The sequence below is a fragment of the Aspergillus aculeatus genome (assembly GCF_001890905.1).
Source record: "Aspergillus aculeatus ATCC 16872 unplaced genomic scaffold ASPACscaffold_19, whole genome shotgun sequence".
Classification (NCBI taxonomy): domain Eukaryota; kingdom Fungi; phylum Ascomycota; class Eurotiomycetes; order Eurotiales; family Aspergillaceae; genus Aspergillus; species Aspergillus aculeatus.
The window spans coordinates 388585-407777 of NW_017962994.1; the positions used below are offsets into that span (position 1 = coordinate 388585).

Sequence of the window (19193 nt, forward strand, 5' to 3'; positions counted from 1 at the left end):
GTGCAGCGGGCAATGCTCTCGCTTTATACCATCCTCAAAGTCGCCTCATCTCGCGCACACCCCTCCGCCGTCAAGGCTGTAGATACTAACACCGCCTCAGAGGACATTACTCGACGCAACGCTAAAGCACCACATAACCACACCAGACGCCATCGTCTGTAAGTTGACTTACGCAACACAATCAATCCATACTGGACCAACGCAAGGCTATCCTCTCTTTTCATTTTCCGGGTGGAACCTATGCTTTGGCTACTATTGCAGGAGCAGACTTGAGCCAGCGGCATGCATATATCTGCCCCGCCTTCACGCGACTTCGGCAAACCACGAGGCATTCGCCGAGTTAGAAATGAAGTTAGACCGAAAGAAATTTAGTCTTTGGCCCCCAAATTGCCTATTCCACGTGCCGTGAAAAATTGAGAGATCAGACAATCGATCAACCATGTATTCCATATATCGCTAGCTCTGGGACTAACATTGAGGCTAGCTCCGTCCTGCAGGATGCCCAGGATGCCCAGGATGCTTTTGCCTCCTTGTCATTCTAGCATAGACTATGGTTGGCTCTTGGCTGCCGTTGGGGCTCCGCGCTTAGCGAGCTTAGCAGAGCTTCGCTTATTGTATTGCAGCTTGGCAGGGGGAGACTATGCCGAGTCAGGCAGTCAATGCCGGCCCTGAGTGCCAAGAAGTTACTAGGACTGTTCCTAGTACTGTTCCTAGTACTGTTCCTAGTACTGTTCCTAGTACTGTTCCTAGTACTGTTCCTAGTACTGTTCCTAGTACTGTTCCTAGTACTGTTCCTAGTACTGTTCCTAGTACTGTTCCTAGTACTGTTCCTAGTACTGTTCCTAGTACTGTTCCTAGTACTGTTCCTAGTACTGTTCCTTGCAACTGACCTAGTAATTTACCCACTACTCGAGCCATCGTTTAGTAGTGGCATAGTGGAAAGGTTTGCATATTGAACAATACCAGGAGGTGCAGTGTGTGTTTGACTGAGCCACCCTCCTTCTTAGGCTCTATATAAACGATACGCCTGTTCATCTTTTCGCTCGGCAGTCGTCGATCAAGTCTCCTGCACCCTTGCTGGTCGCTTTCTCAACCAAAATGGCTTTTATCACACTTATCGCATCAGTTCTGGTGGCGAGCCGTCTCACTGCTGGATACTTGATCGCCCCCTCTGGCACCGCATTCCCCGGGGCGAACTCAGACTGCAGTGAATGGGTTACCTACACGACCGGCTTGACCTGTGCCGACATCGAGGCCACATACTCGATCACCGAAGAGGATTTTCTTGCATGGGTAGGTCAACTCTTGCATCCCGCGACGTGCATGGTCTGACACATGAAAATAGAATCCCTACCTCTCGCTACTGTACACCGACTGCAACCTGGTTGCGGGTTATGACTACTGCGTGGACATCAACTTTGAGACCTTCGGGACCACTTCGTCCTCATCAACCTCGTCGACCTCGTCCACAACATCGCAGGCATCCACTTCATCTGTCGCGAGTACTTTGATCACAAGCACCATCTCTGCTTCCACGACCGGATCTGCGACCGTGGCGAGCGCGGGAATCACCACGCCCTCGCCCATCCAAACGGGCATGACCGCCACATGCGATGAGTTCTACCTCGTGGTCTCCGGAGACACGTGCGCGGCCATTGCGTCCGATGCGGGCATCGCACTGTCTGACTTCTACGCCTGGAACCCTGCGGTTGGTAGCAGCTGCGCGGACCTCGATATCGGTGATTATGTGTGCATCGGGGCAACGGGGAGTGCAATCTCCTCTACAGCAGCAACAGCCACGGTCACCAGCAGCGGTACTGGCATTGTTACGCCTGCGCCAATTCAGACGGGCATGACCGCCACCTGCGACGCGTTTCACCTCGTCATCTCCGGAGACACGTGCGCAGCCATTGCGTCCGATGCGGGAATCGCACTGTCTGACTTCTACGCCTGGAACCCTGCGGTTGGTAGCAGTTGCGCTGACCTCGATGTTGGTGATTATGTGTGCATCGGGGCGACTGGGATTGTAACCTCGGCCACCGCCACCAGCAGCGGCACTGGCATCGTCACGCCCGCCCCGATTCAGACGGGTATGACCGCGACCTGCGATGCGTTTCATCTCGTGGTCACCGGAGATACCTGCTCGGTCATTGCGTCCGACGCGGGAATCGCACTGACTGATTTCTACGCCTGGAACCCTGCTGTCAGTAGCAGCTGCGCGGACCTGGACGTGGGCGATTATGTGTGCGTCGGAATAGAGGGAGACACTGCCACTGCCACTGCGACGACGACGACGGCGACGACAACCGGTAACGGAGTCACGACCCCCACACCGATCCAGACGGGCATGGTGTCGGACTGCGATTCCTTCTACTACGTGGTCACTGGGGACGGCTGCTCGAGCATCGCGAGCGCGGAGGGGGTCACCGTGGCTGAATTGGAGGAGTGGAACCCGGCCATTGGGACGGATTGCACGGATTTGTGGACCGAAACCTATATTTGCGTAGGAATCTTGTAGTTCGATCCTGAAGTTATTGTACCCACAACCGTTCTAGGTTTTGGCCCCCAATGTATTTTAACCTTGAAACTGCGAACAGGTCATTCGGGTATGCGGCTCATGCATTCTCACATCTTACTCTATATATATCTTCGAAGTCGGTTTCTGAACACGTTTAGGTTGTCAAAAGGGACTTTTTGCTCAATTGATACTTCATGTAGAATATCTGCACCAACACAGGACCCGGCAACATCAGAGCTTGTTTTGTTTTTATTTTTTTTATTTTTCCCTTCAATTATCAGCCACCTAGATATCTTAGATTTAGCGTTGCAACTCTTTTAATCTTTCGCAATCACATACCAGATTCGGACAGTACAATCCAATCTAAGCCTCCCGAAGGTCATCCGGCAACTGCACTATTGAAAATCCATGGTCCCTACTAACCCCTCTTTGTCGGAGATTAGATTAACTAGCACCTCGTATCCAGCCGCCCCTCGTGGCTCAATCTTAAGTTTGACGTTCCTGCACGACTCCTGCATCCTGCATCGGAACCGAATTGTTTTGGCCCCCATACACTAGTTTATCCAAACTATATCTTAGCGGATCCGAACAGACCAATCCAAACCGAGGCCTGGAGGCTAAAATGGTGAGGGGTGCAGAGATTTATCCTGAGCTGTGGAACGTGCGGCGAAGGTAATCTGGCTCTTGATTCGGTTGCTCAGAGCTTTCACACATTGACGTTGGTGCATCCGACTTATGTTCTCGTCAGAAGAGAAACATGAAATGCTCGTTGGAACACTGAACCTGCAAGGAGCGGGAGACTATAACTTACCCTAATAAGTCCCCTATTAGCCCATAAGTTACCAATTACGGATAATGGATGTTACCGCCGCGGTACTGTACTGTACTATAATGTACTCAATTATACCTGTCAGCGGTCTGCTGGTCAGGCTGCTGCTCACCGCCCACCCCGGTGGTTCTTCGCTATTTCCTCTGGGTAGCCTGACGTTCCTGAATTGACTATTCACTTATCCACGTCCCCGACAAACCCTTATCTACCGTCCTGCGCTGCTCTAGTACATTCATCTCTCTCGAATATAGCCGAACTAGCCATGAAGGTCGCCACACACACGCCAATCTCTAGTCTTGCCCCTCAATCTGCTTACTTTGAAGGATGTGACAGTTCTCCGATTCCGCCCAACCAAACATACCCCCAAGAATGCCATCCTGTAAACTGCATCTCCCCGACTCCCTCCTCGGATGGCTCCACCTTCTCATCCTAACCTACGCCATCTTCATAATCCTATCCCATTGGCGCCAAAGACGTCCCCAAAACCGCCTTCGAGCAGCTCCCATCCCCCACCCCCCAGGACCAGACCCCTCAAAGCAAGACCAAGCAGACCTCGCGATAGACATCCCCGGCCCCCGCCTCCCCTACAACGAAACCACCCTCGTCGCACTCATCACCGAAATCTACCGCACCTACCAGAAACTCAACTACATCACCCCGGATGAACTCATCTGGCCCCCGGCCGAAGGAGCCGGCCACGCGATCAACGAGCCCCTCTGCGCGGCCCTGCATCTCGACCCCGCCGTGATCTCGCTGATGAAGCGCCTGCCCTACCCCCTGACCTCGCGGCTCGCCGAAACAGTCCCGATCACCCCGCTCTCGCGCGCCTTCGTCTACCTCGAGGACGAGGAGATCCGCGGCGGCCGGGATCCCAAGCGGTACGGGCATGTCGACGAGCTGCGAGGGGATGTCTTGCGCCCGCATGAGATCGCGCTGAGCTGTTTCGCGGATGAAGGGGAGTGTTTGGTTTTGGATGTGGAGGAGAGTAAGTCCCCCTCCTCCCCTTCCCCCCTCCCACTTTCTCATGTCTTTATTCCTTGGTAGAGGCTGTTTGGGGAGAGTCGAGTGGTTGATTCGGATATGATACGTAGATACCATCCGAGTCTGGGAGTGGGATGGGCTCCCGCCCAGCGGCGACGACGCCACTGACTTGCGCGCGTATCACGCCCACCACGCCCCGACCTTTTTGTCGGAGCATCTGGAGAAGCTGCGGGCTCTGCAGATGATTCCCTGTGGCCACAGCGGGGCGCGGGGCTACTGGGTTCTGGATTCGGGCGAGGTGGTGTGTTGCCCCCCCTCCCCTTTCTCGCTTCTTGCTTCTTCCTGCAATCGCGATACTAATTTGCAGGGCAGTATCCTCGGATTAAGAGAACACTGCAGGAACAGTACGGCTGGCCGTATGATTTCCGGGCGGCGGAGTGGAAGGCCGCTTCGGAGGAGACCTGGGAGCGGCTGTTGCGGTTTGATCCGGCTTTTTAGTTCAGGAGATCCACCTGGATATATACATGGTGGGATGAAAAGGGATGAGGGAGTTGTATCGTCATTAAGCTTAGGCTGAAGTATAAAGTTACTGGGCTACACACTTGGTAAGAATATAGTCTGGCCCTGTATCCTCACTGAGAGCAGCTTACCTACCACGCTTCTCATCACCTGAGGCACCTAGCCTGTCCCCGTCGAGATGTTGAAAGCATCACGAAAATCCACATTTAAGGCTGAAACCGCCAGTGGACGTGTTGCTTGGTACGCGACGACAGGGATTCACCTGGATCTATCCAATCACATCACTGCCTCCGTCGACATGTCAACTGATCACGAAAATCCACTTTCAAGGCTGAGGCTCCTGAGCGTGTTATTTGGTACCTGACGACATGGGTCTGCCGGGAGGGGTCCAATCACATCGCTGCCTGCGTCGAGATGTCAAAGCAATCGCGAAAATCCACTTGCAGGGCTGCAGGACGCTGGACGTGTTGCTTGGGACTGCACATGGCCTTTGATTATCTTGTGTTATCTGATTGTTCGACTCAGCGGGGTGGTTTGTTCATAGAAGTGCGGGCATTTGCGGCCCGGGCGAAATGCCAGCTGTCGTTGTTTTAGGAAAAGGTCAAGGGCAAACAGATGGTAACCACGGCTTCCAGCAGAAGTAACGATGTACAAGGCTCGAGTTTCAGCAGCTTATCCTTGGATGTACCGCTTGACTTCCTCAACTAGTTGTCTCGAGGTTTACCCTACAACGGGAGTAGAATTTGATCCTGGAAAGGCATATATATGACCCAGCACCCAAGGCGGAATGTCCGGGGAAAAAAAAAACAACAGAAAATAATGTGCCCAAGGACGAATGTGTGACTTGTGAAACCAAATTGTCCGCGTCAATCAAGCAAGATCTCGAAGACAACCCAGGATCATTCCGGGAGCACAAACCTAAGCACCCGACCTAACTTGCTCCCAATGTAAAGTACCCTTCCATGCGAAGCCCAGACCCCCTGGTACTCCGGCGGCAGCCTAGACGTCTCCGTGCACCAGTCACCATCCAGTTATCACGCACGGCCAGGAAGGCGGGGCACTCGACTGTGGCTGGCGCCGAAGAACCGTCCTGGCCTGAAGCTGAAGGCCCCTCGCTCGGTCATCACATAGCTTAGTGCTGCATTGCTTTCAATGCCAGCAAGCAATGCCTCCGCCTGTTCGCTCAGACGAAGACTCTGGTCAAGATTGACCCGAATCTTGATAGCCTGATCTTCTTTTTCAATGCTCGTTCGAAGCAGCAACAGCCGGTGGCAAGGTCGGGAACCGGAACACTGGTCCATATCCTCTTCCCAAGGCTAAGCCGTCAAGCACGATCCATCTCGATGATGTCGGAGAATACTGGCGTACAGGTGAATAACGGTCTCTTCCATCACTTTGCTGGTATCCGCATGGCGTGCCCACGAGACTCTCCACAAGAGTATAGCAAGCGAGTATCTGCCGCGAGTCTTGTATCATCGGACCCATCATGAACGATCTCAGCTGCATAATCAACGTCACGATATCCTCGAATTATTATACATACAGAATTCGGCCAATCCCTCGCAATCAGCTTGCTATCGACTAGTGAGATAGCATACATATCGGGCAACACGCATCAATGTTCATGATATAAAAGTTTTTTGATTCATCTCTATCCAATATACTCCACATGCCGCCCCCAGTCCCGATCTCGCCTCAACGCCCGGACATCCCCCTCATTTAAACACGCCATGACGCCCAGATCACCATTCTCCGTGCGCGACCAGAAATACACGCACCCCTCGAACGGCGCCGAGGTCGGCCGCCGCACCAGCGAGGGGTGGCCCAATACATCCCCAAACCCACAACTGTACAGCTCCGTATGCGCCAACGAGGACACCCCAACGTCCGTCTCGGGGTCGAAGTCGCCGCCGAACATGATGGTCGACTTGTCGGGCTCCTGCGCGATGAAGGTGGCCCAGCTGCGCACGGCGTACGCGTGGTTGACCTCGCGCACCTGCGCCCGCAGCACGCCCGCCGTCTCGCCCAGGGTCATCGCGTCGAGGTCCCCGTAGCTGACCCGCGTCGACGCGTTGTACCCCATCTGGCCCATGTACTCCGGGGAGACGTCCATGGCGCGGCGGCTGTCGACGGCGCGCGAGAATTTGGTGCGCCTGTGCGCCGGCTGCGGCCTCTGGCGGCGGCGGGCCGCGGCGATGCGTTTCCAGAGGAAGGCGCAGAGGGAGTCGTTGGTGGAGACGAGGGGGATGAGCTTGTGGAGGGAGGAGGAAGCTAGTTCCGTGTTGGCGCGCTGCTTGATCTGCGTCATTTGTTTGGCGGGGACTTGGAAGAAGTGCCAGCTGGCTGGGGCGCGGGGAGCTGGCAGGGATCTGGGGGATGGTGGGGCGGCGGAGGTGGGAGTGGTCGAGCATGGGCTCGGAGGGGTGGAGCAGCGGGATGATCGTGCGGCGATCGCGGTTGCCCTGGCTCAGTTCGGTGGCCGTGAAGGGCTCGTGGCGCAAGGCTTTGGCCAGCAGCCGCGCGCATTGGAAGAGACCTCCGCCGTCGATGAAGTTGTGCTGCGCGGCCAGGTCGAGGAGGAGCCCGCCCTCGATGAAGTTGGCTTGCATGATGAAGATGCGCGCCGGCTCGATGCTCGAGTCTTCGTATCGCTCCGGGAATGAGACCACGGGTCCCAGCGCGCTGACGGGCAGCATTGAGCATGGCCCTCGCGCGGCGCAAATCTCTTGGTAGGACGGGCAGATGCTCGAGGCATCGCGCACGATGACGAGGTCTTCCGGCTGGCTGAACTCGGGACACGACTGTAGTCGGAAGGTGCCTGAGTTGCCGGGGGTCCGGCCCTCGTGCACGACCTCGGCTGCTAGCCAAGGGAATTCGGAGATGAGAGTTCCGGTGGCTGTGTATAGGGCGGTGATGGCTGCCCTTTGGGCGTGTCGGTCTGGGATGGGGAATGATAGTAAGAGGTGGGTGTAGGTTTTGAGGCCGGCCAGTTGGCCGATGTCGTCTTGGAATTTGGAGAGGTCGAACATTGCGGACTTTGGGTATATGTGATTCGGGTTGGTTCAATGGAAATCTATGTTCTTGATCGAAAAATGATTGGACAAAAGCAGTGGGTATAATTCTATAGACGGCAATAGTGCTAACAGGACAGACGCTGGAATGAGAAGACAAGTCGTTGATTCATGAGGTTTGTGAAGGATATTGAGCCATAATCGTGGATGCATCCTCCAGTTTATATACTAGCGACAAGAGTATGAGCAATCGCAGCTTCTATAAGCCAAGATTGAGGTTGTACCTGGGAACATTGGGGGCCATGGCAGCCGCTTAGGGTTGCTGAGAGTCGGTTCGGGAGCACGTGCATTAGTGCGCCCCCTAACACGAACAGGATCGCAAAACTCCGAGAGGATGTGCTCGAAAAGTCCGCTACTCCGAAGCGCTCAGGCATCATGAGATGAGACGACAATGAAGTGCATGAGAAGGTTCAAGCCAAGTGGTTATGAGGCTCGAACTCTAATCATGGGCCAATGGGGGCTGTTGACTCACAAGACCGCATAGGCACTCCGTTGCCGAGATGTTGAGCTGAGACTTGGCTCAACGAAAATAAGACATCCAGAACTTTCTTCCTTTCTACAGATCTAAACACCCTTGGGTCCAGAACCTTGTAGAAATGGTGCCATTGCGGAGACGGACAAGCCGCCTCTCCGATTGAGGCATCGGCAGCCACATGGAGACACGTGGAGATACGTGGAGACAACGACGCTGTATGTCACGAAGGATATGGCCTTGCCTTGAGAAGATAAGGCCTAGAAGCCGGCTGAGATTGTTCGCAAAGGATATTTTTGCATGCTCGGTCACGAGACCATACCTTGAGATTCTCTGTGAAGACGTTGAATGGTAATTCGGCAAGCCAAATAGGGAATAGAGATAAAGAATCGAATAAACTAAGAACTGCTGTTGATCTTACTAAGGTGACTAGACCCAATATGACAGCTCGCTGTACTGCCTAGTAGGTTCCAGCCCCGTTCGACCACTTGCCCAGGCATCCAATGGATTGCCTGCTTCAATGCAAGGCTCTGGGAGTTTGCAGAACATAATTGGCTGACGAAGCGCCGGCAGACGGATTAAGTTTACCTCACCTTCGAGGTAAGTGCTGTACTCCGTACATAAGATGCCAACTGTTCAAAGGTTTCCTTCGATTAATAGCGCCATTACTGTTCTTACCCCTCTCTGTATGAGCTCTCAGTATCTTTGCCAAACATAGACTACAGGAATCTCAGTTCGCTTTTTCCGGAACACTATGTCAGCATGGCTATCGAATCAGACGACATCACCTGGTTCGATGAGGATGATTTCCTCGGCACGGAAACATCCTTCCCCATTGGTTCAGTTTGGAGGTTGGAGGTTGGAAAGCAAAGTTAGCGAACATAGTTATCATGAGTCTCAGGAGGACTGTGAGGCTTTGGGTATTCAATCCGAGCCATGTGGGGCGTTCTCTTGCTCGAAGGTATATGAAAGGGACCACCGACTGCAGTCGTCAAAATTAGTCTACAGTCAGTATTCCCTGCAGATAGTGCTGCAAGAGAGAACCATACATGTTGATATTGATGGCAGGATTCCGTGGTGGAGAACCGCGACGAAGAAGCCTGCAGTTCGTGCCAAGCAAGCCACGTCGGAAACTCCTATAGCTTTCAGTTCAGAAATTGAAGCATTAGCCTTTCTAACAAGCGCTGGCCGCTCCAGCACTCCTTCTTTACTGTCCTGGAAGAAAGACCAACAGACAGTTGACGAATGGGTCCCGGGAGGGTACAAGCTAAGTATCTTGACGGAGAGGCTATCGAGGTCTAATCAGGGGGATACGCTTTTTTTCAGGTCGAATGCCCCGTGATGAGCGAGACTCTTTTGAGGGGAGCCTTCGAGGAAGCGTGGTTGTAAGTTGTGGCTTCTTATTAGAAATCCAAAGAACTAGTGCCCCAGCAATCCCTACTGCCCAGGTTATGCGGAAAAGCTAACGGTTAGTCTAAAGAGACGGTCCGTTGTGGATTTATCCATGGAGATGGATCGATAGATAACCTGCCTGGGATGAAGGAGAAAATGAAAGATGGTAAGCCCTCCCACTGGGCAGGTTTGTGACTTTCTTCGCCACTTCACCTCTAACTCTAAGTCTAGCTACTTGGTTGATTGAGGATATTGGCGTTTCTCCAAGAAACAACTCGCTGGGATCGCCTCTCCATCCGCTGGAATCTGCCACAAGATGGACCGTCACATAACCTTTCTGATATGTCTGACTGGCGGCTGTGAAGTGGAAATGTAGTCGTGACCTGCGCGGTACACGACTGAGGTCGAGATGACAGGGGATTTTGGAAGACCACTACCTAACAATATTGTAATATGCCTTATCCTGTGAGACCTGTCAAGATTCTGGCTTCGCTGCACTAGCACATTCCTAACTTCCAATGTGCTCGCACTCTTTCTCGTGGTTGTGATACTCAGCTGGGGCCAAGTACTATACTCTGAAACTCATATCTTGCCGTTGCGTGTTGGTCCAGGCCGACACCAGGGAGAATTGCAAGCCTCAAGAGAAATGACGGGCAGTTTGGCTTGTCTTTTGGTTTATGTTTCGTTTGAAACTAAAAGGGTTCGATGTCACCAGCGAAGTGGCAAACTTCAATTCCTTTGTTAGTAACGATTGATGGTTGGTACACACATTCCAGTGGACACTTTGCTTAGTAAAGCTGATGGAGGAGGTGCTACGTGTCACTGTTGCACGTGTGAGTTCCTGGTAACTAAGTTCTCAGAGTCCAAATTCTTGACTGCTACTCAAAAGCATAGAATTCACGAGTAAGCAGGACAAAGAACTGTTACTGTCAGGTTACTTTCAGAAGGTGAGCGCAACATCCGAGGCTGACTCGTCCGGCTCACCTTCCCAAAGCGGCAACGGCGGAAGAAGGCAACAAAGAAGTGAACAACATACCGAGCTATGAACATGATGGAACACCACCATCATCAGAGCTTAATCATCTCTACCCACTGTGAGAGGTCATGACTTCGAAGTATCATGCTCTGACAGCTAGGTGCCCCAACTTTTATGACCAACAATAGCACGCTACCAGGCGAATCTGCGCTCCGTTCTGTCGCCGAGGAATGTGTAGCGCTTCATGTAGCCGTTTCCGGCCTACGAGCCAATCCTACCGCAGAGCCCTGACCCAGACCAGAGAAGACGGGTGGCTGCAATAGAACCATGGACATATTGCGACCAAACCGGAAGAGCAACGTGGACGGACGAAGACGATGGGTTGCGCGCGATCGGGATTCGCACCCAGTCTACAACAAAACCAACAAGGCCCCCTCCAACCCGTCGTAGAGGAGCAATGGCTCAAGCTAAGCACTTTAGCTTCACCAACTCCCCAAGCACCACGAGCAATCGACATATGCAGCAGCCATGATCCGATCAGGGTCCGGCTGCCAATGGTTCACGCGGCGGCGTCTGCAACTCTCCCTCGCCTTCGCGGTTGTCATAGCCTGCATCTACACCATTATCCCAGCGTCCAGCCGGCAGGACGGCTATGCGAACACCAACAATGAGCCCCCGCAACACCACAAACTCCCCTTCACCTCTCCCTCCTACGCCCGCTCCCTGTCCGCGAGAGAGCTTATCTCGCTGCCGCGCTCGTCGGACCTCGTCTCCATCCCCAAGCTCATCCACCAGACCTGGTTCCCGGCCGGGAGCAACATGAGCGACAACGCCCAGTTCTGGGTCCAGACCATGCGGGCCCAGAACTCGGACTGGGAGTATGTCCTCTGGGATGACGAGACGAACCGGCTGCTCGTGGAGACGCATTTCCCGTGGTTCCTGCAGGACTACCTGCGTCTGCCCAAGGAGATTCTTCGGGCGGACGTCGTGAGGAATCTGTACATGTTCTTGTTCGGAGGGTGAGACTTGACTTTTTATCGGGGTGTTCCTGAGCCAGATTACTGATGTTTGATATATGAATAGAATGTACGCCGACGTCGACACCGAAGCCCTCCGACCGGTGGACTCACTCTTCGCCGGCCACGACACCCCCCTCCGGGCGGCGCACAGCAGCCTCCTCGGCTCGTGGACGGGGAAAGTCAAGGTGGCATCACCGCACGCCGCGTCTACGCTCACGCAACGGGCGTTCCTGGGCCACATGGCGCACCAGGCGGGACTGGACGGTCCTGCGGCCGTGCCTAACGGGTGGATGGCGTCGCCGCCCGGCCACCCGTTCTGGCTGCTGCCGGTGATTCACGTCATCGAGAACCCCAACGGCAGTGAGGATGGCTCGGTGGAAAGTCTGACCGGCCCCACGGCCTTGTCGTTCCTTCTGCACCGCTATTACGAGGACTTTGAGGGCGACGAGAAGACCGTCCGCAAGCATGTGTGCCGGAAGGTGCGGCGCTGGTCCCCCGGGTGGGAGATGTACTGTGGGCCGGAGGGCCACGAGGACGATGTGCCCGAGTTGCAGAGGAAGGGCAGCGGCGCGCCTGTCGTGGTGCAGGATAAGATGGTGATCCTGCCGCGGCAGCAGATCTACCCGTACAGCTGGGAGGATGACAAGCAGCTCTCCGCGTGCTTGGCGGCGTTCGAGAACCCGCAGTTCGATCCCGAGGCGTGCAAGCGGGCAATCGACGTGGAGGCGTGGCCGAGTTACTTCATCACGTATTGTACGCATTCGTGGTGAGGGTGGAGCGGTGGGCGGTGGGGGGGGTTGTGTGATTATGCTCATCATCGTTATGTCAATAGTCTTTGTAATGCGCTTTTTTTTCAGTTTGGTACAGTGTCAAATAGAATGAACGCCTTGGTGTTCTGCCGGATCCAAACCACAAACTAGGGCTGCGGGAGATGCACGCAAACGGAAGGGGATTCCGAGTCCCAGACCCGTCCACGGTATCCGCGCGAACCGAGACATCCCTGAATGCAATGCGTCATATCCTGTTGGCAGTTCGTATGGGTAGTGGCCGCTCAAAGCCGCAAACAAGCTTTGGGCCCTGAAAATAGGGTGCAGAAACGCTGGTGCCTGGTTCTGGACCCCACAATGTCTGTTACCATTCACCACCCGCCTACCCGCCAGTGAGTGACCGCTACTCCATCCGGTCGCTCATCCGTATTCCGTGTCATTTTTTTTCTTTTCTTTCTCGTAAAGACTTATAAGAAGCGGGGGACCCCGTTTGCGGTCAAGGTTGCAGTCGCATCGCCCGCCGAAAAACCCGATGACTCCAACCCACGGCCGCAGCCCAACGGGGCCTGTACCCACGACCAGCAGCAGCACCAGCACCAGCAATCAACAAGCCGCCCGCGGCTCCTGGCGTGTAGACTCAGCGGAAGACAGAGACTGGCTGGTATATATCCTCTCGCAGCAGCCATGTAGTATGACGGGTCCCTTCGAGGAGAAGGAGAGTTTTGGGTCTGATTCCTTGCACCAGGGGTCACTATCGCTATCGCCATCGCTCTCCGTATCTTCGCCGTCTCCTTCATTCACGTCACCCGCCTCCCCGAGCAGCATCGCCGATTCAAAGATGACCTACTCGGAGGCATTAACCGCTGCCGCTGCCGCTGCAGACCCGGCAAAGAAGCCGATATGGCCGGTGGTATTAGGGGTGCTGTATGTAGATTTTCTTTCTCTGAGCCACGATTACTTCTCGGTGGTTAGAACATCAGCCAATTGACATTTTTCCTGGTGCATAGAGCATGGGTATTCTGGTCGAACCTGACCATCCTCTTCAATAAGTGGTTGATAGAGTCGACCGAGTTCCGTATGTTCTTCCTTTCCTTTCCCAATCTCCCGTATGCAGTTGCATACGCTACGGAAATCATCACCACTAACATTCCCAGATTACCGTGAGCACTTTTTCCCCCAAGAAGCCCCCAACCACAATCCCCAACATTAACAGAAAAAAAAGCAATAATCCTCACAACCTGGCACCTCCTCTTCGCGACCCTCGCCACGCAACTCCTCGCGCGGACGACGTCTCTGTTGAACAGCCGCCACACCCACCACATGACGCCCCGCACCTACCTGCGCCAGATCGTCCCCATCGGGCTACTGTATAGCGGCAGCCTGGTCACCAGCAACCTGACTTATTTATACCTAAATGTCTCCTTCATCCAGATGCTCAAGGCCGGCGGGCCCATCATCACCCTCCTGACCAGCTGGGGCTGGCGCGTGGCGCGGCCCTCGCTCGAATCGTTTCTGAATATCTTGGTCATCGCGTTCAGCGTCGGGCTGGCTGTTGCTGGGGAGGTGCAGTTTGTCTGGACGGGGGTGGTCTTTCAGGTGGCGAGTCTGGTGTTTGATGCCAATCGGTTGGTTATGATTCAGATTCTTCTGAGTGAGAATGGGAATCGCGGGCATGGGGGGGGAGGAGGAGAGGGGGGAGGGAGGGGGGAGGAGGGGGGAGAAGGGGCACGGGCAGGCGGAAGCCCAGGGGCAGGGGCAGGGGAAGAAGATGGATCCCCTTGTCACGCTGTATTATTCGGCGCCGGTGTGTGCGCTGACCAACGCCTTGATCGCCCTGGGGAGTGGGGAGGTGGCCGGGTTTGAGTGGGGGGTGGTGCGGAGGACCGGGTGGGGGGTGTTGCTTGCTAATGCTGGGGTGGGGTTTATGTTGAATGTGTCGATTTTCGTGCTGGTAGGTTTTTCTCTCGCCTGTCCAGTTTCTTATCAGGGGGAGGGGGTAAAGGGGGATATGGGCTCATGCTAACGTTTCTAGATCGGGAAAACGTCCGGGCTGACGATGACGCTGGTCAGCGTGCCCAAGAATATCCTCTTGATTGTCTGCTCGATCGTCATCTGGGGCTCGCCGGTGAGTTCGCTGCAGGTGGTCGGATATGGGATTGCGTTGCTGGGGCTGTTGTATTATTCGCTTGGGTGGAGGACGATTCAGCCGCTTTGTGAGGCGGCCGTCACGAAGGTGAAGGGCTGGCGGCGCGGGGAGGTGTATAAGTATGAGCCTGTTTAGGCTGTGTCGTCATTTTCGACAATTCATATGTATGATTAGAAATAGATTTATGAATACTAGGTGGTTGGACTTTGCACATTGTGGTGGTAGCTCAAGTTAGGTACATGTAGTGAATGGTCTATAACGAACGGGATGCTGAACTTCATTATGATTGTACTGTACTATCAACATATATCGAGTGTCAAACTCTGCTCCAAGAATGTCAACGCTATATACCCTGCAACTTATCACCGGGACTTCACGAATCATACAGATAAGCAGCAATCACTCCGCCCCACCCCCCAGCATTCTCGCTCTGCCGCGCAACAACCGTGCCCCCCTCCACTACCATATTCGTCGTGCTCTTCGTATTCGTCCCATACAGATAGATCGCCGACGAACTTTCCACCTTCACCGCCGTCTGCTGACAGTCGCCCTTGGGACAGTCGCCGTTATCATTGAAGAAGACCCAATTGCACCCTCCGTACAGGAACAGGTTAGAAGACCCGCTGATGCGCTCGAACAGCGCCATTCGGCAGAGCGCGTCATCGGCCGCGCACTCCGCGAAGTTCGGGTCGCTGCTCGTCAGGTGCTCGTCCCAGGGGGCCGGGGCCAGGGTGCTCCCGACCCCTTGCCAGTAGGGGGACTCGCTCTGCTGCAGGGCCGAGAAGACGTTGCGCGCGTGGTTGAAGTTGTACTGGTACAGGGTGTTGTGCTCCATGCCCGTGCCGATCAGCCAGGTTGCCGCCGTCGCCTCCACCAGCATTCCCCGCCCCGTCGAGATCGTCTGCGCGTTCTCCCCGTCCAGGTCGTGGTCCGCCGTCCACCCCCACATGTTCTCGATGTACGCCGACGAGGTGCTCGTCAGATGAATCAGCCCGTACGCCGCCTTGCAGCTGTCCGCGCCGCCCGTGCACTGGCTCTCCACGAGGCTGCCCACCGCCCCGCCGATCCGGAAGTGCGTGTTCCAGAATCCCACGTCCCCCGGGTTTGTGCCGGCGATGTTGACTTCGAGCTGTTCCTTCGTTAGGGTCTTACTTGTTGGGCGTAATAAAAGGGGGTGAAAGTTGGAGACTGACCAATTGGCAACCAGGCAGAATGTCCGCCACGGTGAACACCATATCGCTGATTTGAGCAACTGCCGTATCCCCAGGGTATCCCACCCGGATCATCGCCCGCGGGGAGGCCTCATTCTCGAAGTTGTCGCCCACGGCGCTGATGATCGAGGCGAACGAATCTCCGATGATGCGGCTGCCGCTGGGGACGAAGATGGTGTCGGTCACGATGTAGGTGCCCGCGGGGAAGTAGATAAGCTTGCAGTCCTTGTTGCTCGAGAGAATGGCGTTGATGTTGCGCGTGTCGTCCGTCTCCCCATCGCCGTACACCGGCTTTCCGGCGACGTTCTTGATGTTCAGGACCTGGTTGGCCGTATACTCTTGGTAGGTTGGGGGTGCCTTGGTGAAGTACTTGTTCCCGGATAATAGTGCGGACGCACGGGGGGTCTTGACGAGCTGTCCGTTGGTGCTTTGCATTTGGCTCGAGCCGGAGGTATACTGTTCGTATGGAGGGTTAGTCGGTTGCCGTGATGGTAGAAGCAGGAATACCTACCATGTGTCCATGTACCCAGGTGTCCGAGACACCCCCGCTTAGGACAATTGTATCGCCGATCTTCACCGTGTTGCCGTAGTTGCTGATATTCTCTAGGATGATCGAGTTGCCAGCCGTGTCGGACGTGCCGGACGTGATGAAAGTCCCCACACTCGTCGCGCTGGTATCGATCACCGTCAACGACCCAGATGTCCCGTGCGCGTCAATCCCGGTCTGGCATTGCTCGAAGCGGCATCCCATGAATGTGAGGTCGGTGCCCCCCGCGACGACGCCGGTCGTGGTCCCAAGGAAACTGAGGTTCTTGAACACCCACTGCTGGCCGTTGAGCTTCATCCCCACCGCGCCGCCTTTGAACCACAAATCGTTCTGCAAAGGTCAGATTCCTTTTGTTTGAATTCTACAGAACTCAGTTGGAAACGTACCATGATCAGGTTACTGTTGTAATCATACTGAGTCGTTAGACCAACATGTGTCGCAGAACCAGTAGGCATGTTAAATCCCACATTCGTCAACTGCGTCGCCTGACTGACGGTCCAGTCGAGCAAGGCAATATTCTTACTATACCCCACGCCCGTCGAGTCCAGAACCACATTCTTCATGCCAATGTAGAAATTGATAGTGCCCCCGAAATTCGGGTCCTTGGCGTAGATGATGTGGTCATCCGGGAAGTTGGCGGCGGCCTTCAATACGGGCGGGTTGGTCGGGTCTCCGATCAGAACCGTTCCCACAAACAGCTGCAGAGAACTCTCAAGAAGGTAAGTCCCGCCGGGGAGATAGACGATGGCCGGCTGGCCGGTCGTGCCCATTGAGTGGGAGGCGCGATCGGGTCCGTTGGAGGGTCCGGCTATATACCGCGAAAAGAAAACAGACTGTCAGGCTCCACAAATCTCACAATATTCCAGACTTAGGGCTTCTGCCTACCGTGGATGGCGGCCTGAATCGCCAGCGCCGCGTCCCGGCTGCCCGTATTATCGGCGCCGTAATCTTCGACCACATTCCGGAAGACCTTGTACGCCTCCTTGTGGCCGGAGTCGAGGAAGGACGATTGGCCGTTGTGTTCGATGTTCTCGTACCAGTATCCGCCAGAGTTGCTCGAGCTGGCGCAGAGGGAGGGCGAGGCCGCCGCCATGGTCTGGTGCGCCGGAGGCCCGTTGAGGCTCACCCATGGCTGGGCGGTGCGGTTTTGGATCACGAACGGGATGCCACTGGGGCTTGTCAGTGAACACTTTTCTTGGATCTTGGGGTTTTGTGCGGGTGGGACTCACGTCGGATCAGGGATGTAACTTCGTTGGGGGATGGATACAGCGCTTGAAATCGGATTAGGCGTAAGTTTCTGAGCGGAGCCCGAGTTCCTCATTTGCGGCATCGAGGTGTTGCGCCATCCATCTTGCGGTCTCGAGAGCACCAGTGAAAAGAGTGATAGCCACGATATGCAAAGTAAAGCGAATGTTGAGTTTGCCATCATGGCGGCACACGTCTGGTCGAAGCGAATGCAATTATACAAGCATCAAAGAAAAAGACCGAAGAAAAAAAAAAAGAAGGGACCGATCAGGGGAAAACAAAGAGTGAAAGTTCCCCTCGATTCGGAAATACAAACCTCGATACCTGTTGCTTCGAGAAAAGGCCTAGTCGGACATTGGGATTTCGCCCAGGGATGGCGTATCGCACGGTCGGAAAGTGTCAGTGGGGGGGCGCGCAACGAGTGGAAGCATGATTCTGGGAGGCTCCTCTATTTATGTGGATATTCATTAGTGCATACCTGGACTGAGTCCAGACCAGGATTGTCCAGGTTTGGGAGGAATCCCGCGCGGCGGAGACTTGCATACTGGCATGCCTTAGGGCAAAAGTTAGAGTATGGAAGTCAAGCCCATAGTTAAGGTTAGGGCCATCCATGTATTTGTTGATCTTCCGTAGAAAGGGCGGTCGATCAGGGGTTTGACAACAACCACTTGAACTCGACTTGACCAGTCCACCACTCCTGAGCCACCAACAGACCAGTATCTGTAAGTCTATCTTGCTGTGACCTCATTTACATGTTGCAAGAGTCATCTTGCTCATCCAGACCATTTTCTCAATCGTTGGAACTCTTCTGCCTGGCTGCATTATCCCTTTTCACCACCCCCGCGCCGCCACCGCTGCCAAACCATGCAGAAAACCCAGTTTCGAGACCCTCGTGATAGAAGCCACAACCCTCAAATGGGAAATACCATCCTTGAATCCGTCCGTCCTCGGACCCCAAGTGTCGTAGGTATCGTCGGTGGAGTTTAACCCCAAAAACAATTGTCCGAGCCATGCAGCTCTGACGTCTTTCGCAGCAGCGAGCTTGCATTCCGCAAGGCACATACCAACCAAGGTTGAGAGCAAGGGATTGCCCGCGCAGGAACCCAACCAACAAGCGCGTGGCACGTTGTAGGGCAGTTTTCTTTCCAAGTTGCGAACAGGGACCCTGTGTTTCTTGCTCTACAATAGCTTGCAGGTTTTCGATGGGTTTAGGCAACAGTAGCAAAATTACTAACCTCAGCGGGCCCTGTGTACTACAATGGCAGTACAATAATGATGCAGCATCTTTGTTTCTGTCTTTTGACAGAGACAGTACTTGCGTCATATAACTTCCAAAGCGTAAGTTTCTACATCGCTTATAAACCCCCCCCCCCCGGGCGCCCGCCTTAGAAACAATCTACAACCCCACCTCGCCCACGCGTATCGGTAAACCGCAAGGGCTTACTTTCCGCAAGGTGACGAAGGGTTGTAGAGCATGAGAATGAGTGTCAGAGTGCAGGA

At 54.6% G+C, this 19193-nt stretch overlaps 6 protein-coding genes across 6 annotated transcripts; 4 read left to right on the forward strand and 2 right to left on the reverse strand.

The window, feature by feature from the left end:
• Positions 1 to 1098: 1098 nt before the first annotated feature.
• On the forward strand, positions 1099 to 2518 carry ASPACDRAFT_47590 (carbohydrate-binding module family 50 protein; the record flags this gene model as incomplete). Its single annotated transcript, XM_020201986.1, has 2 exons — positions 1099 to 1293; positions 1346 to 2518. 2 exons carry the CDS (start codon positions 1099 to 1101, stop codon positions 2516 to 2518), a joined length of 1368 nt encoding a protein of 455 aa, XP_020052039.1.
• A 1198-nt stretch (positions 2519 to 3716) lies between these two features.
• Positions 3717 to 4826, forward strand: ASPACDRAFT_47591 (uncharacterized protein; the record flags this gene model as incomplete). Its single annotated transcript, XM_020201987.1, has 3 exons — positions 3717 to 4332; positions 4439 to 4629; positions 4701 to 4826. The coding sequence occupies 3 exons, from the start codon at positions 3717 to 3719 to the stop codon at positions 4824 to 4826; spliced, it is 933 nt and encodes a 310-aa protein (XP_020052040.1).
• Positions 4827 to 6498: 1672 nt separating this feature from the next.
• On the reverse strand, positions 6499 to 7876 carry ASPACDRAFT_126495 (uncharacterized protein; the record flags this gene model as incomplete). Its single annotated transcript, XM_020196941.1, has 2 exons — positions 6499 to 7205; positions 7384 to 7876. 2 exons carry the CDS (start codon positions 7874 to 7876, stop codon positions 6499 to 6501), a joined length of 1200 nt encoding a protein of 399 aa, XP_020052041.1.
• A 3410-nt stretch (positions 7877 to 11286) lies between these two features.
• ASPACDRAFT_35606 (glycosyltransferase family 32 protein) lies at positions 11287 to 12547 on the forward strand (the record flags this gene model as incomplete). The annotated part of the gene is made up of 2 exons (XM_020200138.1): positions 11287 to 11777; positions 11842 to 12547. 2 exons carry the CDS (start codon positions 11287 to 11289, stop codon positions 12545 to 12547), a joined length of 1197 nt encoding a protein of 398 aa, XP_020052042.1.
• Positions 12548 to 13078: 531 nt separating this feature from the next.
• On the forward strand, positions 13079 to 14895 carry ASPACDRAFT_1875856 (uncharacterized protein). Its single transcript, XM_020198071.1, has 7 exons — positions 13079 to 13233; positions 13290 to 13468; positions 13552 to 13619; positions 13699 to 13704; positions 13767 to 14195; positions 14287 to 14495; positions 14577 to 14895. The coding sequence occupies exons 2-7, from the start codon at positions 13383 to 13385 to the stop codon at positions 14823 to 14825; spliced, it is 1047 nt and encodes a 348-aa protein (XP_020052043.1). The 5' UTR covers positions 13079 to 13233; positions 13290 to 13382; the 3' UTR covers positions 14826 to 14895.
• ASPACDRAFT_126499 (glycoside hydrolase family 55 protein) lies at positions 14879 to 17949 on the reverse strand. The gene is made up of 6 exons (XM_020196942.1): positions 17678 to 17949; positions 17334 to 17617; positions 16835 to 17256; positions 16413 to 16778; positions 15884 to 16357; positions 14879 to 15819 (listed from the first exon to the last, which is right to left on the reverse strand). Exons 1-6 carry the CDS (start codon positions 17875 to 17877, stop codon positions 15064 to 15066), a joined length of 2502 nt encoding a protein of 833 aa, XP_020052044.1. The 5' UTR covers positions 17878 to 17949; the 3' UTR covers positions 14879 to 15063.
• Positions 17950 to 19193: the final 1244 nt, after the last annotated feature.